The 16,550-nt window shown below is 60.6% G+C and overlaps 6 protein-coding genes across 6 annotated transcripts; all 6 read left to right on the top strand.

Moving 5' to 3' along the window:
- Window positions 1-287: 287 nt before the first annotated feature.
- LSCM1_05423 (uncharacterized protein) lies at window positions 288-1,940 on the top strand (the record flags this gene model as incomplete). Its single annotated transcript, XM_067322887.1, has 1 exon — window positions 288-1,940. The coding sequence occupies one exon, from the start codon at window positions 288-290 to the stop codon at window positions 1,938-1,940; it is 1,653 nt and encodes a 550-aa protein (XP_067178252.1).
- A 908-nt stretch (window positions 1,941-2,848) lies between these two features.
- Window positions 2,849-3,961, top strand: LSCM1_05422 (uncharacterized protein; the record flags this gene model as incomplete). The annotated part of the gene is made up of 1 exon (XM_067322886.1): window positions 2,849-3,961. The coding sequence occupies one exon, from the start codon at window positions 2,849-2,851 to the stop codon at window positions 3,959-3,961; it is 1,113 nt and encodes a 370-aa protein (XP_067178251.1).
- Window positions 3,962-4,671: 710 nt separating this feature from the next.
- On the top strand, window positions 4,672-7,767 carry LSCM1_05421 (uncharacterized protein; the record flags this gene model as incomplete). Its single annotated transcript, XM_067322885.1, has 1 exon — window positions 4,672-7,767. One exon carries the CDS (start codon window positions 4,672-4,674, stop codon window positions 7,765-7,767), a length of 3,096 nt encoding a protein of 1,031 aa, XP_067178250.1.
- A 1,218-nt stretch (window positions 7,768-8,985) lies between these two features.
- Window positions 8,986-10,140, top strand: LSCM1_05420 (uncharacterized protein; the record flags this gene model as incomplete). Its single annotated transcript, XM_067322884.1, has 1 exon — window positions 8,986-10,140. One exon carries the CDS (start codon window positions 8,986-8,988, stop codon window positions 10,138-10,140), a length of 1,155 nt encoding a protein of 384 aa, XP_067178249.1.
- Window positions 10,141-11,917: 1,777 nt separating this feature from the next.
- On the top strand, window positions 11,918-13,024 carry LSCM1_05419 (uncharacterized protein; the record flags this gene model as incomplete). The annotated part of the gene is made up of 1 exon (XM_067322883.1): window positions 11,918-13,024. The coding sequence occupies one exon, from the start codon at window positions 11,918-11,920 to the stop codon at window positions 13,022-13,024; it is 1,107 nt and encodes a 368-aa protein (XP_067178248.1).
- A 1,074-nt stretch (window positions 13,025-14,098) lies between these two features.
- On the top strand, window positions 14,099-15,007 carry LSCM1_05418 (uncharacterized protein; the record flags this gene model as incomplete). Its single annotated transcript, XM_067322882.1, has 1 exon — window positions 14,099-15,007. The coding sequence occupies one exon, from the start codon at window positions 14,099-14,101 to the stop codon at window positions 15,005-15,007; it is 909 nt and encodes a 302-aa protein (XP_067178247.1).
- Between the last annotated feature and the right edge of the window lie 1,543 nt (window positions 15,008-16,550).

Here is a 16,550-nt window from a genome sequence, read left to right as displayed (position 1 = left end):
ATGTCCGTTGTCATGACAGTGTGGGCGCCTCCCTTTCCATGGGTGTGTGTGTGTGTGTTTGTGCGGACTATCTCTATCCCTCCGTCCTGACTTCCCTCGCTTCTCACTCTTCTCTTCCACTCCCTGTCACCCGTAGCGCGCGCCACTGGAGCCTCTCTTGGGCTGTACACACGTCTTGCGTATATGTCACCTCACTCTCTTCTGTTTTCTCTGACGTCTCTGCCTTCCCCCCCCCCATTCCACCAGCTCTTGCACACACACACACACCCTTGCCGCTCAATACTGTCATGCCGACTAGTTTAGCACCCGATCGAGTGTACGCCGGCAAGCGCTCACAATTCACGAACGGCTCCCGCCAGCTTGTCCGCAGCGGCACACGCAACATCGCCGTTGTGTGCTATCGTGAAGAGCTCTACGCAATCGACAACGCCTGCTACCACCATGGTGGGCCCCTGCTGCTGGGAGACATCGAAGAAATGGGCGGCCACCCGTGCATTGTGTGCCCGTGGCACCACTACAAAATCGCACTAGACACGGGCGAGGGGCTGTACTTGGGTATCGAGCTGAGCCCTGACGGCGGAAAGCCGCAGCAGGCCGTCCGCTCGAAGGGCTGCAAGCAGCGCATCCACAAGGTCGAGGTGGACGCAGCCGGGGATGTATATGTGGTGGTAGACCTCAGCGGCGCGAAGTGGGAGAGCGACACGTACGCTTCCATGGAGATGGCGAACCGGGAGAAGCCCATGAGCCTGCCGGTCGACGGTGGAGCTTGCGGCTCGTGTGCGCCAGGCATTCACAGCCATGCAGGGGGTCCGTTGCGCAGCGGTCACGTCTTCCGTCACATGGGATTGCTCGCTGGCGCCGGTGGTGGCGGAAGCACTAACCCCTTCGACAAGACGCACAAGACGAGGTCGCCGATGGGCTTCGGGGTGCCCTCTGAGCTCAAGTCCCCCGGCAGCGGCGGAAGCGGCCCGGCGACACGCCTCATGGTCTCGTGCATCGCTGTCACGGACCTCTGCCCCAGTGTGCGGCTATTCGACTTCGCCCACCACGCAGGCTCTCTGCTCCGACGTGCGGAGCTTGGCGAATACGTGGAGCTCGAGCTCCCCATCAAGGAGAGCCGCTCCGCCAACGGCGGACTGGACGGCAGCAGCGAGGCTGCGCATCTCCTCTCCTCCTCGTCCGGCTCTTCAGTCTCACCAGACGTGCCGATGCGACGCCGCTGGACGATCTGTGACGTGAACCGCAAGGGCACTCTCTTCAGCCTCATGGTGAAGGCCAGCAGCACCGACCCGCAAACGAGCGGTAGTGCGTGGCTGCACCAGCACTCGCTGAACGTACCGCTGCCCGTCGTTCGCGTCGGCGGCACCTTCACCTTCGCTGATCACCACCACACAATCCGAAGCGTAGGCGGCCGGGTGCTCTGGCTGACAGCGGGGGTCGGCATCACGGCGGCCTATGCGTTCCTCAATTCGTCGATCGGTGACACATTCTATGTGGAGAGCGCGGAGCCTCTGCACGTGGTGCATCTGCACGCTAACCACACGCTGGAGACGGTCCCAAAGCTGGACGAGTTCGTGCGATGGCAGCGGGACTTCCCTCGGCCGGCAGGGGGGACGGCGGAGAGCATTAGCCATGGGGGAGATGCGGGGAAGCGGAGAAAAACGTACGTGCTGGAGCTCTTCATCACCCCGGCCGTGGGTACTAGTGAGGGGCGGCGCATGAGCCCCGAGGAAACACCACCCAATGCCTCCCCTGCCAACCCAATCACTCACCGCCTCCGCATGCAGCCGGCGGATATTTCCTCAGCCCTCCAGCGGTACTTTGGTGCAGACATGCCACTCGCGTACGTGTGCGGTCCGCCGAGTTTTGTTGGCGACTTGACCAGTGCACTTCTCTCTGCTGGTGTGCCGGAGTCGCATATCCTCACAGACGATCCCTGAAAAGACGCACGATGATGGAGCTGAGGGTGGGAGGGGGCATTCGGAGCGGGAGGACTTGCCAAGGCAGCAGTGCGCGCGTCAGTGATGGTGCGTTTTGTTGTGTGCGTGCATTCTGCTCCCTCTCGCGGCATCATCGTCCCTGTCTCTCCCCTCCCCCTTCCTCTCACACATTCTTCAGCCAAGCACCTGCTGCGTGCGCACGTGCGGCCCGCTCGCGGCACCTCCCCTCCCTCCCTTCCTCATTGGCCCAATGCTTCTGTGCCCCCCTCCCCGCCTTTGGCCTTCAGCGACAAATTCGGTGTAGAAGTGTATCTGCTACAAACACCCCGAAGGGAAGCCCAATCCTGCCGTGCACAAGGCGGGCATATGTGTCACGTCATGACCGCGAGACGCGCAACGGCGGAGGAGGCCGATTGCAAACGCGGCTCCTCGCCGTTGTGTCTCACGCCTGGACTCCCTTCTCCGCTTCGACGAGGTCGAGGTTGCTGGTTCGCCCACGCACAGAGAGGAAGGGCAAGCGAGGGAGGGAGGGATGCCCTGTCTTGCCGCGCTGTCACGGATCCGGCTCCATCTCTTCCTCCTACGCTCTTCACCATCTCCCCCTCCCTCTCCCTTCCACACACACGCCCTCTACCCTCTTCTTCCTCTCTTGACCGACGTCTCCGGCTGGCGTCAGGTACGTGCTTTATGTAAGTGAGTGTGCACCGTCCTGCACACCTCTCTCTCTCACGTGTGAAAGGGACGTTCCACATTCACGATTAAGGCTCGGGCCGCATCAGAGAAGAGGTCATTATTGCTCAACGGCACTGAACACTCGCGAGCAGTCAGCAGCCCGCTCAAACACCCGCTTCTCCTCTCTTCCGCCTGCCACCTCCCCCAACACCCCACCCGAACTCACGCGCACGACGATGGGCGCTCGCCAGAGTTTGCCGCTACTGCCGAACGGACAGCCGAGCGCGCAGTCGGTGGCACAGACCAACGCCAACGACGTGAACTCGTGGGGAACACCGCCGGATGAGGCCCCGGAGGATGAGAAGGACCCGACAGAGCTGGTGCTGCAGAGCTGGGCCTTCTGCAAAGCAAAGCCCACACCACATAAGATGTACCGCAGCGACGTAGACGAGCGCAAGCGGCGACAATCGGTGCGATGGCGCAAGCGCGCAAGCTTCATCGAGCTCGACTGCGGCGAAGACAGCTTCTTCGTAGCGAACAACTACAAGGTGATCGGGGTCGCCGACGGTGTCGGCGGCTGGCGCTCCGAGGGCGTTGACCCCTCTTTGTTTGCCAACGCGCTGATGGAGAACGCAAAGCTGTTTGCGGAGACACACCGTGACGAGCGCGACCCGGAGAAAATTCTCGAGGCTGCCTACACCAAAGTGGTGAAAGACGGCATCGTCAAGGTGGGTAGCAGCACGGCCTGTATTGCGACGCTGCGCAAGGAGGACGACGGCAGCCACAAGCTGGACGTGGCGAACCTAGGCGACAGCGGCTTGCTGGTGGTGCGCAATCGTGACTTACACTTCCGTGTACACGAGAAAGTGCACGGCTTCAACGCCCCGTTCCAGCTGGCAGTGCTGCCGCGTTCGATGGTGGGGCGCGCGTTCTCCGACCGCGTGCAAGACTGTGTGCGCGAGTCCGTGCCGGTGCAGGAGGGCGATGTCATCGTGATGGGCACCGACGGCCTCTTCGACAACCGCTTCAACTCCGAGCTCGCCGCGGACGCCGGGTGGATCGGCAAGGTGGAAGAGAGCCCGATCGCCAAGATCCCGCTTGTAGGCTTCTTCCTCAGTGGCATCTTGGCGGACGAGAAGATTGAGTATGTGGACCCCTATCGCGTTGCGCAGCGCATCGTCAGCGACGCCTACAAGACTTCTGTGAGCCCGCAGGTGAATTCGCCGTGGGCCTCGATGCTGCGTCAGTTTGGGCAAACCGATGCCAAAGGCGGCAAGCCGGACGACATTACGGTCCTCCTAAGCCGCGTGAGTTCACGCGAGGAGCTGCACAACAATACAAGCTGGTAAAGTGGCCCCTGTGCTTGAGGCTGTGCATGTGCCGTCGTGATGACCCTTAATACTGGTGGCAGTGGAGGCGACACCGATAACGGGCAATGCCTACCCCCCCTCCCACCACACACACACGCTCAGAGAGAGAGAGAAAAAGAGCAACAGGCTAGACTGTGCGTTGCTCCGTGGCATGAAGTGCGCACCTCCAGACGGTGACACTTCATGCTTGCATAGCAGCAAAGGAAGCAACGCAAGCGAGGGTGAAACACGCTCGAGGCAAAGCATTCCAGGAAGAAGTGAGAGGAGAGGGACGCGGCAGCCAGGCGTCGAACTTCGCTGCCCCATCCCTCTTGGCATCTTCCTTGGTCGCAGCTCCTCGGCCATTGCGGTTGTGTGCGCACGCCTATCCTGTGCATGCAATGCCGCTGCTTTCGTGCTGCAGAATGAAGAGGTGCCTCTCCACCTCGCCTGAAGCCTCCCAGGCCCGACGCGACGGCACTCTAGCGCCCGCGCGCGCGCCGCACCTTCCCCATGGCAGCTAGCATGTCTCTCCCATTCGCCTCTTTTGTCCTCGGCTTCGCCGACCCCGCGGCGGACCCCTCCCGTGAGCCGTCCAGTCCGCTGCTACTCTATAAAGGAAATATAGCACCGTGTCCGCGTGTGCTCGTTGGAGCCTCACCCACTCCCCCTCCCCCTTACGCACACACTTACAGACATATTCAACCATCATGAGCCTCGACAACTACTTCGCCAAGTTCCTGAGTAAGGACAGCGCCCAGGGCCCTAAAGAGGGCCAACGGGGAAAGGCGACACCCTCCGCCGCCAGGTTGTGTGAGCCGGTGAAACTAGCGACGGACACCTCGCTGAAGCCGTGCAGCGAGGAAGGGGGTCACACGCTAGTGCGCGGTGGCGGCCAATCACCTGGGGACGCGGCCGAAGCGCAGCCGCAGCCGTCGTGCAGCTCACCAAATGCTGCCGGTGGCCAAAACGACCTGCTGCAGGTGCAATGGGGCTCTGGTTCAATGGAGCCGATGGCTGCCACTACTGCGTCGGTGAGTAAACACCCGAATGTAGCGTCACTGAAGCGGCCTCGCGAGACAGCGGTGGAAATACCTTCTGCAAAGCGGATCCTCACCCGCCGCGCCGCCTCGGAGGACGACGACGATGATGAGCTCGCGCTGCTGCTGGGCGCGCAGAAGGCAAAAGAGGCGCGCGAGGTGGACGCCATGCTGAAGGATGTGGCTCGTGGGCAGCCGACTCCCTCACGGCCGCCATCGTTGTCTGAGGGGTGTGGTGGCAACGCAGCTGTGGAAACCTGCAGCGCGTGTGCTGTAGGCAGCCTCGACTGGCAGACTTCGTCCTCGGCAACGCGAGAGGCCATCTCACGCCACTTCCAACGCCAGTTCGAGTGGGAGCTGCGCCACAGCGCTGACCTTTTCGCTGCCTTCGAGCCTTTCTTCAAGGACCGCGCGCTGGAACGCATAGCCGCTGATGAAGAGCTGCGGCCGGTGCTGCAGGCCGCACCACCCTCAATTGCGAGCGAGACGGTTGGGGCCCTTGCGGGCTGCCAGCTGCGCTCCTATCAGGTGGAAGGCGTTCACTTCCTTCTGAGCCACTTTCATCGTGGCATGTCAGCCATCCTGGGTGATGACATGGGTCTCGGCAAGACAGCGCAGGTGTCCGCCTTCCTGCACATTCTGAAGCAGCTGCACAACATCGATGGCCCACACCTCATAGTTGCCCCGCTGTCCACCCTCACCAACTGGACGCGAGAACTGGCGCGGTGGGCGCCGCAGCTGCGAGTGGTGAAGTACCACGGCGAGCGTCGCACACGCGTCTCCATCAGCTCCGGTCGCCACAACCGTCACGCCGTATTTGTCACGACGCCGGCGCTGCTCCACCTCGACAAGCGCTTCTTCCGCAAGCGGTCGTGGGTGACGGTCGTTGTTGACGAGGCACATGTGTTGAAGGCACACAGCACGGCCATCACCTCCGCATCGCGCAAGCTCACTGCGTGCTATCGACTGGCAGTGACTGGAACGCCGGTGCACAACAATGTGCAGGAAGTGTGGAGTCTAATGAGCTTTCTCTACCCATGGCTCATGGCCGGCTACGACCCGCGCGTGCGCGACCCTGGGCGGCAGGCGGAGGAGTGTGCCAAGGTGCTTCAATACATCATGCTGCGTCGCACCAAAGTGGATATGGAGCTCGGCATACCGCCACGCGTGGACGAGCCCGTGACGAAGCTAGAGCCGACGTACGTGCAGCTGCAACTGCTCTCCTTCCTCACGGTACACGCGCTGCAGGAGAGTAGCACTGGCCATCAGTTGCATGGCCACCTCAGTCACCAGAGGGCTGTCTGCAATCATCCGTTGGCGCTGCGTCTGCTAGCCTACAAGGGACGCACGCATGGGTCGCAGGAGTCAATTGAAAAGCGCATGCACGCTGCCGGTGTGCCAGTGGACGCGGCGCACCTTATCGACCCCAGCGCTAAGATGCGCTATCTCGACACGTTGCTGCCGCGGCTCAAGGCAGAAGGGCACCGCTGCTTGATCTTCTCAAACTTCACGACAACGCTGGATCTGCTCGAGGCCATGTGCCAGCTGCGCGGACACAGCTACGAGCGGCTGGATGGCAGCTGCAACCGAGTCGAGCGGGAGCTGTCAATGCTGCGCTACAACCACCCCTCGTCCTCGCGCTTCCTCTTCCTGCTCACCACCACCGCCGGCGGTGTCGGTGTCACCCTCACCGGTGCAGACACCGTGATTCTCTTCGATGCGCATTTCAACCCGCAGCTCGACCGGCAGGCAGCGGATCGGGCGCACCGCATCGGTCAAATACGCGCCGTGCACGTGTACCGCCTGTGCCTCCAGGGCACCGTCGAGGAGCACATTCGTGACATCGCGGTCCGCAAGGCGTATCTTGGCGACTTCATCGTCGAAGGTGGACAGCGCCAGGGCGTGCGTGGGCGCGGCCGCTTTGCCGACGACAGTGCCGATGCCCCGCGCATCACCGCTGACGACATTCGCGAAATGTTTCAGCGCTTCGAGGAGAAACACCACTCGAAGCAGTCAGCTGGAGACGCGCTTGTTTCTTCACCAGCGTTACCGCACTCCCCTGACGCGGCGGACAGCAGCGGCAGTCGAAGCGGCAGCCACGCGGCGGAAGACGCCATGGTAGAGGACCTGCTGCGGGTGGAGCAAAAGGGGCTGCAAAGCTCTGCGGCAGCCGCGAACCATCGCGGCGGTGGTGGCGGGGCTGCACCGCCGCCCGTGCAAAGTCATAATTGTTTCTGCTGCGGGGCCATTATGCACTCAATGGAGCCGCTGCTGCACTGCACGGTGTGCCCCAAGGCTTACCACGCCGCCTGCATTGGTGAGCGGCCGCCAAACCCCGGAGAGACGGTGAAGCGGTTCTGGTCGTGCCCGCGGCATGCGTGCTTCTCGTGTGGGAAGCAGCAGGCGGCTGATGGCGCTATATTCATGTGCGATGCGTGCCCTCGCTCTTCCTGCTTCGACTGCCTCGACCCGCGCTACCTGGAGATGGATGCGTCGGGGGCCCGACTGCTACACATTCGTGACACCTACGCTGGTATGGAGGAGGAGATGATGGAGCCAAAGCGGTCGTGCTACTACATGACGTGCCTGCGGTGCTGCGGACTGCTCTCCTCATCGTCGAGCTCGGCCAGCGAAGATACGGATGGGAGCGATGAGGAGGAGGAGGACGACGACGTCGGGGGCGGCGACGTGGCGGCAGTTGGAGACAGCGACAGCTGCGAAGTTGTTGTGGATCACAGTGACACGGGTATAGAGGACGGCAGCTGACGGAATCGACTGATGCTCTCCTGTTCTCTACGAGACGGGGAGGGAGGGAAGCTGTTGCAGAGAATCAAAGGATGCCAATTGGGAGTGCGAGCAGGATAAGCACATACGACCAGACACATGTATATGTCGTGCTGCGCACGTGGCAGGCGTACTATCTGCATTACAGCTATAAGTACTTTAAATTTGCACATATCCATAGATGTGCGCGCCAACGCTTTCTGCGTGTGTGTCTCTCTCTCCGCTGAACAGCAGATCATTCACTCTCTATTCTCTCGCTCGCTCGCTCCTCGTGTGCGTACTGGCCCCTCCCTCTTCTCATCTCGACTTCCTCCCCTTCTGTGTGTGAGCGTGCGTTGGCGTTGCCACGCAAGCGCCGTTTGTGGCGTTGAAGGGAACAAGGAGGAGGGGGAGGGGGGAAGGGACGCGGATCGGGCGTCAGATTGAGCGGTGATCTAAGCCTTGAGCCGGGAGATGGGGGCGAGCAACGGCGCCTGCCCTCATCAGGTGCATCGGTGTGCCGCGCCACAGACATTCACAAGCTTGTACCAGCGCAGCCACCCCCCTCATTCTGCCTTCGCTCCTCACCCAGGGGCCCCCACGGCTGTGGTCGCCAAACGGTTCTTCTGCTTTACAGTGGCATTCCCACCCCTTTTTTTTCATGTTTGGCTGACTTTTTCTCCTTCGCCCGCCCACTACGTGCACCTGCGCTGGAGGCATGCGTGAGCGCAGCAATCACACGGACCAGTACCGTACTGTTTTTCTGAGGCCGCGCGCACATTCACTCACACATATATATATATGCGTATTTGTGTAAACGCAGACACCCGCGATCCCTTCGCGTCTGAAGCTTCTCACCTCTCTCCCTCTCTCGCACGCTCATACTCCGTTCTAGTAGCGACCTCGACTACTTTCGCCATCATTGCGGACGCCCCCTCTCTGTCACCGCTTTAGTCGACAGAATCGCATCTCCACCGCTTCTCTTTTTAACGGCTCACGCCTCCGTGTCTCTGTTGTACCCCTCGACTCTCCGCCCCCCCTCCCTCCCTCTCGACCATACGCGCACCCTCTTTCATTTTCTTCTCCCACTCTTTGCGTGCGGCATTTTGCGCCTTTTTTATCGCTCCCTTAGCGCCACGGCGGCAGCCGCTGCTGCATCCCCGCCCCGCCCCCCCCGCCGCTTCCTCCCTCCCTCTCCCCTTCGTCACCGACGCTGAGACGATGCAGTCCATCATCGCCAACTTTCTCTCTGACATCTTCGTCGCAGAGGATAAGACCCTTCTCGGTCGCCTAATGCCGTGGTTTGCCGGCGGCATCGTCGCCTTCGTGGCCTTTCCGTGGGTGATGATGGTCCTGTATGGGCTGTACTATGGCATCTTCCTGCGGCCAACGGAGCAGGCCGCTATGGCGCTCTCGCCTCTCCTGACGTTTCTATTCTTTCTCACGGACAAGGACACGCCAGGCTCCGACCAGCGCCTCATGCGGCTATTCCACCCGAGCCTGCTGGAGGAAGAAAGGGATGGCGGCTCCGTGCAGCGCGGTCTCATACGGGCCATGTCACGCTGCCTCGTGGACACGTTCGGTAAGGTGACCAGCATCTCCCGTGACACGGCGGTGCTGACGCGCGAGGGCAACAACGTCCAGTGCGTAGCCCTGATCGACTTCGAGAAGGTGAAGCAGGTCCGCTGCCAGCTGTCGTGGAAGCGCCGGCCTGGAGTGGTGAAGCGCTACCGTCAGGAGGCGGGCCGGTATCCAGCTCGCTCAGAGAAGGAGTCGTTCGTGCTCGACGGCATCGGTATCGCCCTCCCCTACACGTTTCAGGTGACCAGCTTCCACATTGACCCGCAGAAGGGGGACGAGTTCGACATACTCGAGTACGTGCGACTCGTCGACTTCGACGACGTTGGGGAGCTGTGTGTGCGCCGACTTTTCGAGAAGCCGCCACGGGCGGCCGTATCGATGATGGCCCAGCCGCTGAAGGAGATATACTCGAGCGAGGAGTCACTCGCGACCCTGCAGGAGTCGGTGCAGAAGGTTGTCGAGGCGTGCGGCGGGCTCGCGTCGTCGCCAGATACTGTGGATGTAGATCAGACATCCTACAAGGCCATCTACGCACCACAGCGCGAGGCAGCGGCACCTCTAACAGGTGCGCCGCAGAAGGCCAAGGAGGAGAATGACCGAACAGCATCAGCGATTGTGGGCGTGGACATGGTGCACCTAGTGAAGGGGAACTCCTGCGACGTGGAGGTGCGTCTGCGCCTCACCTTTTCCGGACTGAGAGCACTTGTCGATCGATACGAGGTGCGGCTGCTGCCAGACGGGCGGCCGCAGGTGTTGGTGGTCCACGACGTGAGAGATCCCATTCTTGTCGGGTAGCGCCTGTCTCTGTCCCTCTGTAAGCTCGTCGCTCTCCCTCCCTCTCACTCACTCGCTCTTTGGCTGTGTTTATGTCTGTCTGGTTGTATGCGTGCCTTCTTGTTCTATTCTGCGTGCGCTGCTCGCCGCTTCTGCGGATATTCACTTCGTGCGCTCTTTCTAAGCCGCGTGTGATCCGGTGGTGACCAGATGATTGAGTACGCCTCTCCATGGGAGATTCCATTCGGTTGCGAATGCAACGACTGCAGCAGCGTGAGTAGTCAAATTGGTGGGCGGGTGCGTGTGCACTGCTGTGCAGGCACACACACACACCTCCCCTCCCTGCCTCCCTCTTCTCTATGCTCTCCGGTGCGTCCGCAGCCCTCGGTGTCTGAGACTTCTGATACCGTCTCTCTCTCTCGTGTGTGTGTGCGTATATATAAATATATATGCGCTGCCATCTCTTCTTCGCCTTCATCCCCTCCCGCCATCCTCCTGCCTGCTCCCTCGCCCTTAAACACACATACACACACATATATATATACACACATACATGTATGTCTGTGTGTGTGTTTATATCTCTGACAGTAACAGCAACAGAAAGTGTACATCGCAAAGCACACAACACACCAAAAGGACAGAGACAGAGAGAGGGGAGGACAAAAAAAATTCGCTCTCCTTCCCCCCATCTAACGTACACGCGTGTGTACACATCCTTTGTCAGCGCGCGACTGCGTGTGTGCGTGTCTGCCTGTCTGTCTGTCTGTCTCTGTGTGTACCTTCTCTTCTTCATCGTCTCTCTCTCTCTGTTCTCGGCCTCATCGCCTTTTTCTCTTTTCGCGTTTTTTAACTTCACCACTCATCTCCTCACGCTCTCCAAAAGTTGCGCCCACCTCCTCACACAGACACACATCCCCACACACAGCTGCACATCCCATTCTCACTCACACACACACGTCTGTCTGTCTGCGTGTGTGCGCGCCTCCTTCCCACCAGCCCATTCTTCACCTCCCCCCCGCTTCGCTTCTCTTTGCTCTCGTTCAGGTAGGCCATTATACTGCGCCATTGCTCATACACATCATTCGCGCCCCTCCCCTCCCCTCCGTCCCTCCGACAATAAGCGCTCGCCGTGCTCGTGTCTCATAGCGGATTGTGCGTATGGCGCTTTTTTCGCTCCCTTCACTAGTGTGCCCGCGTCTCTCTCTCCCCCTCTCTGCGTGTGTGCTCTCCCACCTTGCTCCTCCTATTCGGGCAGCGTAGACGGCTGCTACCCGCGTGTGCTCGTGCGTGCCGTTACCGCCTCGTCCGCTACAGAAGGGGCACGCACCCGTCTGTGTCTGTCTGTGTGTGTGTCAGAGAGAAGAAAGCGGGGGGAAGGAGGGGGGCATTTTGTCGCCGTCGCCATCCTGTCCAGAGCTCACCGCCGCCTCTCGTCCACTTTTTGCCCATTTTTCTGCTTTCGTCACCGTCCCAGTCGTTTCTTTTTGGAATACGCTCTGTTTAGCGCTTGTCTTCTGTCCCCTCCCCTCCTTCTCTCCTCCCCCCTCCCTCCCGCCCACACACACACATACACACACACACGGTGTGTGCGCCTGTATGTGCGTGTGTGTGTGCGCGCGCGTAGCCCTCCCTTCCCCCTTCCCCCTTATGTATATCTGACCTGTAAGACTCGGATTCGATCGTCAGCGTTGTTATTTCGTCGCGGGTTCTATGGTGTGTACGTGTACGCATTGAGCTTTGTCTTTCCCCTTGCACGGTGGTGGCGGTCGCCTTCCCTGCAAGCATCCTTGAAGAAATCATGGACGGCGAGCGGGAGACGAGCGCGGCCCCAACGCCGTTCTTTCGGGGCCTCTCCGGCAGGCTGGAGCCGCCGCAGCAGCGGCAGCCCTCGTCGTCCGGCCGATTCACTGCCGCCGCCGAAAACGGCATCAAGGCGATGCCGGAGAACCACTACCGGGGAGGTGGCGGCGGCAGCAGCGCAGGAGGCGCTACCCCACCATCCTCGGCAACCACCACCCCCACTTCCACTCTGGCGCCGGTTAGCACACTGATTACGCAGGTATCGCAGAACGCTCCGCCTGGCTCGCAGCAGCAGCGAAGTGGCGGGGGGCGCGCTGGCGGCTCTAGCGATGTCAGTGGCACAGACAGTAGCGGCAGTGCACACAACGGCCCCCGTGCCGCCAGCGGAGGTTCAGGCGGCAGCACCGGGTCCCGTCAGCGTGTGCACGCGACCGAGTTGGTAGAGCGGGCCCGCTACATCCGCAACCAGCCCAAGAACACGTCGCCGATCGACGCCTCGGCTCATCCGTCGCTGCTGCCGGAGCCACTTCCCACCGTCCGGCACAAGAAGTGCCTTATCCTCGACGTTGACGAGACCCTGGTGCATAGCTCATACCAAAACACAGGGCGGTACGACGTGCACCTCCCTATCACTCTCGATCGGGATACCCACGTAAACGTCTACGTTGCCTTCCGGCCGCATCTCCACCGGTTCCTCGAGGCGGTAGCGCCGCTGTTCGAAGTTGTCGTCTTCACAGCCTCTCTTGGCACGTACTGCGACCCGCTGATGGACTCGATTGATAAGCAGCGCATCCTCGGTGGTCTGCGACTTTTCCGCGAGCACTGCAGCGTCGTCGGCACCACCTACGTGAAAGATCTTTCACTGCTTGGCCGCAACTTGGAGCAGGTGGCCATCATTGACAACAGCCCCATCGCCTATCTCTTCCAGCAGCGCAACGCCATTCCCATCACGTCGTGGTTCGACGATCCGTGCGATGAGGAGCTGCTGCGCTTGATCCCCGTGCTGGAGGCGCTGGCGGAGGCGGACACCGTGTACGATGTTCTCGACAACTACAACGCGCTCCTGCAACTTCAGCAGCTCCATGAGGGCAACGGGGAGAAGTGACGGCATGGGCTGTGTGCCAAAGAGGAGTGTGAAGAGGGGTGCGCGTGTCGCCGTGACACCCGGCGCTCATGCCCCCGCATGTGCCTGTGTACGCTGGCCTGTTTTCAGGTATCAACGCGCGCTTGCATAGCAACGAGGAGAGGGCTTGAGCGGTTCGAACTCGGCGCCTGCTCATCCATAGCGCCGCCCACCTCCCCCTTCCCGGGATGCACCGACAGCTCGAGGCCCCCTGCTGCCCTTCCCCCATCACTCTCTTGTCGGCTTGGGTCGCAAGCTCCGCCAAGCGCTTTGATTTCAGGACTGCTCGATTTCCTCTGTTGATGCGCTGCTCTCAGCACTGACGCGCTGCCGGTGACAACCACCGCACATACCCCCTCCCGCCTTCCTGCCCGCTTCACCACCACCACCACTGCCCCCCCCTTACGCGCTTCTTTCCAACTTCGCATTCATCCCACTCTCCGTCCCACTGACTCGCTCGCGCGTACGCGCCTCTCTCCCCCAGTCATTTAGGAGGGCGCTCATCGAGCGATGTCGGTGTCTGCATAGCGCGAATATGCTCTGCATGGGCACCCGCTCCCTTTCTCATGCCTTTCGGTCGGCGAGTCCCCTGTGTGGATGCTGATGGCGCTACGACGTGACCCCTTTGGCATTTCACTGCCCGCAGGGGGAGTAAGATGGATATGCGGAGAGGCCCACCGACCCAACAACGGCCCCGCCTCCCTGCAGAGAGACAACTTCGACTTGCCGAGTACGCCGCCCTCCTCTCCCCCCACACACACACCCACACCCACACACCCCACGTCTGCGCTCTTCTCCCGTTAAACGTCCCCCAAATACCCGCTTTCGTCCTCACCGCCGCGAATGCACATAAACGTGGCGCCCCACCCGCCATGGCATGAAAGGAGTTGAGGCATACACACATAAACACCACACGCACACACACACGCGCGCGCGCACGCCAGCCATCGCCCTCACTCGGGACGCTGCCGTAAGAGTCTGCCTTGTACACCACACCCGGATCACCATCATTTCTTCTCCCGCCCATCTACTTCCATCGTCATCCAGCGCAGCCCTATGCGGAGAGCAACCCTCGAGATCCTTCGCGGGCAGGATGACGTGTGCAGCTCGTGCGTACTCGCACTGCTGAAAGACAACGCCGCCTTCCAGCGCCTCTCCAAGAGCGAGGGTGAGGATATTCTCAAGCGCGACAATGAGGACGCCGAGAAGCTGAGCGATGGCATCCGCATTGCCATTCGCAAGGGTATCGTCAGTAGGACGCCGGATGTGTCACCGGCGAAGAAGGTGAACGTGGTTGGGCGCAGCGCACAGGAGGTAACGGAAACGATACTGGCCGCGCTGCCATCCAAGAAGGGCAACGTCATCATTCTGCAAGGTCTCAGCGGAACCGGCAAGGGCACCACGGTAAGCAAGCTCAAGGATGCGCTGCCCAAGTGTGTCACGTGGAGCAACGGCAACATTTTCCGCTGCTACACGTATCTGTGCAATGAGGTGCTGTCTGCCGAAGGAAAAGAGATCACGGCAGAGAATTTGACAGATGAGCTGCTCGCCTCTGTTGAGAAGCGTGTCACGTTTGTGAAGGGCGAGGACGGCATGTTCCACACGATGCTCGACGGCACAACACGTGTGGCGGATGTTCAGAACACGCTACTGAAAACCCCACTCATCAGCTCCAAGGTACCAACAGTAGCCCAGCAGACCCAGGGTGAGGTCATCCGCTTCGGCGCCGATGCCGTCAAGCAGCTCAGCGCTGATGGCTACAACGTCATTCTGGAGGGTCGCTCACAGACGCTGGATTACATCGCAAGTCCCCTCCGCTTTGAACTTGTTATCCCAGATGTGGCGGTGCTCGGCCAGCGGCGCGCAGCGCAGCGCGTCATGGCCAAGGCGTTGGAGATGCTGGGCGACAGTGCGTCAGATGAGGAGGTCGACAGGGTACTGCAGAGGGCAGTCGAGGCCCTTTAGCGACGGTAGCAGCGGCGACTGAGGATGCTGCAAGCAATCGCGCACCTCTGCTTTAGCACGTGTGGGGGAGGGGAGGAAGGGGCACAGCAGTGGCTTTGCTACATGCCTTCTTTCGCTCTAACACTTACGGCTGTCAGCAACGCGCGTTGCTGGCGCCATGTGCCCACCTGTAGATCCCTTTCTCATGGAGCTCTCACAGTGATGTGTTCGCGCATTCATCCGTTATTTTGATCGTTCCTTCAGTGCTCTCCCCATCCCCTCTCTCCCCCCTCCACTGACTGTGCGTGTCTGTCTGTCTCTGTGTGTGTGTGTCGCTCCCCTTCGCTTTTTTCTCACCGACTTTGTCACCGCACTCCCATGAAATGTGCTCTCTCGCACACACACATACACATATGCACAGCTCGGCAGTTGTCGTCCCTACCCCCGCTCTTCCCTCCCATCATACCCAATACCATCTAATCCAGGTGCTTCGTGTATGCATGTGTGCTGTGCGCTTCGTCATCGTGTGTCTCCCCCCGTCTCCATCACCTTTTTTTTTCGTCAGCCGTTCAGATGGGTTCACCCTTTTTCTGGGGGAATGTGTTTGCCCTTCTTCTCACCCGTCTAAATCGATGTACATGCGGGGAGAGGAGGGGGCTGCCAGTCGCATCCTAGGCACCGGCGCACAGGTGCACCTCCCTATGCGGCGCTTGGATATGCACTTCACGGCTCCTCCCTCTTTCCCACGCTTTCGCTCTCTCCCCCTAGCTCGAGTGAGGCCCTTCCACATGTCTGCGTGTACGTGTTGAGTGGCCTCTGTATCTCTTCTCGTGTGTGCGTCCCTCCAGCTCGGCATGAGCACGCATGCTGGTGTTGCCTCGAGGGTGGTGGCGCAGCGGCACTCTTCCTCGTGCTCCTCTCTCGTCTTCAGATGCACATGTGTAATCCTCTTGGGCTTGCAGCTCATCGGCCCCTCCCCTTCCGCCTCTCTGAGGGGGTTGCTTGCATGTGTATGTGCGTGTGAGAAGGACTGTTGTAGCCCTTTCTTCCTAGGGCGATGCGGTGCTGCAGCCGCTGCAGCAGCGTCTGTCGTGCGGTGATGGCGAGAGTGTGGATGAGATACGGTCATACATTTCGCTCTACCGCACATCCTACGCTCGCCGCCCCCCCCCCATCATCGCACGCGTACGTACACACAAACACACACACACACAGGGGTTTCCGCTCGAACACATCTAATTCAGCGCACGCCGGTGCGATATGTAAGCGGATATCCGCCTGGCAGGTAGTAAGCGGCGCAGCTGCTGCGCGTGAGCCTGAACTTAAAGACGCAAGCTCATGAAAGGTGGACCTCGCCCTCTTCCACAAAAGATCAGACGGCGTGGCGTAGTCTCCCCGGCGCATCGTAAGCCCCATCGCTTTTGCATGCGCACCTTCTTGGACAGATATGCTATGTATCACGGTAAAGCAGTATGATGTGCCTTCCACGCCTGGTATGGTACCGCATTCCACCTGCGCACAACTCTTCCCCCTCCGCCTCGCTCACTGTCTCTCTTTGCCTGTG

This window comes from Leishmania martiniquensis, chromosome 25 (assembly GCF_017916325.1).
Source record: "Leishmania martiniquensis isolate LSCM1 chromosome 25, whole genome shotgun sequence".
In the NCBI taxonomy this organism is placed as follows: domain Eukaryota; phylum Euglenozoa; class Kinetoplastea; order Trypanosomatida; family Trypanosomatidae; genus Leishmania; species Leishmania martiniquensis.
This window is presented reverse-complemented; position numbering and strand designations above follow the sequence as displayed.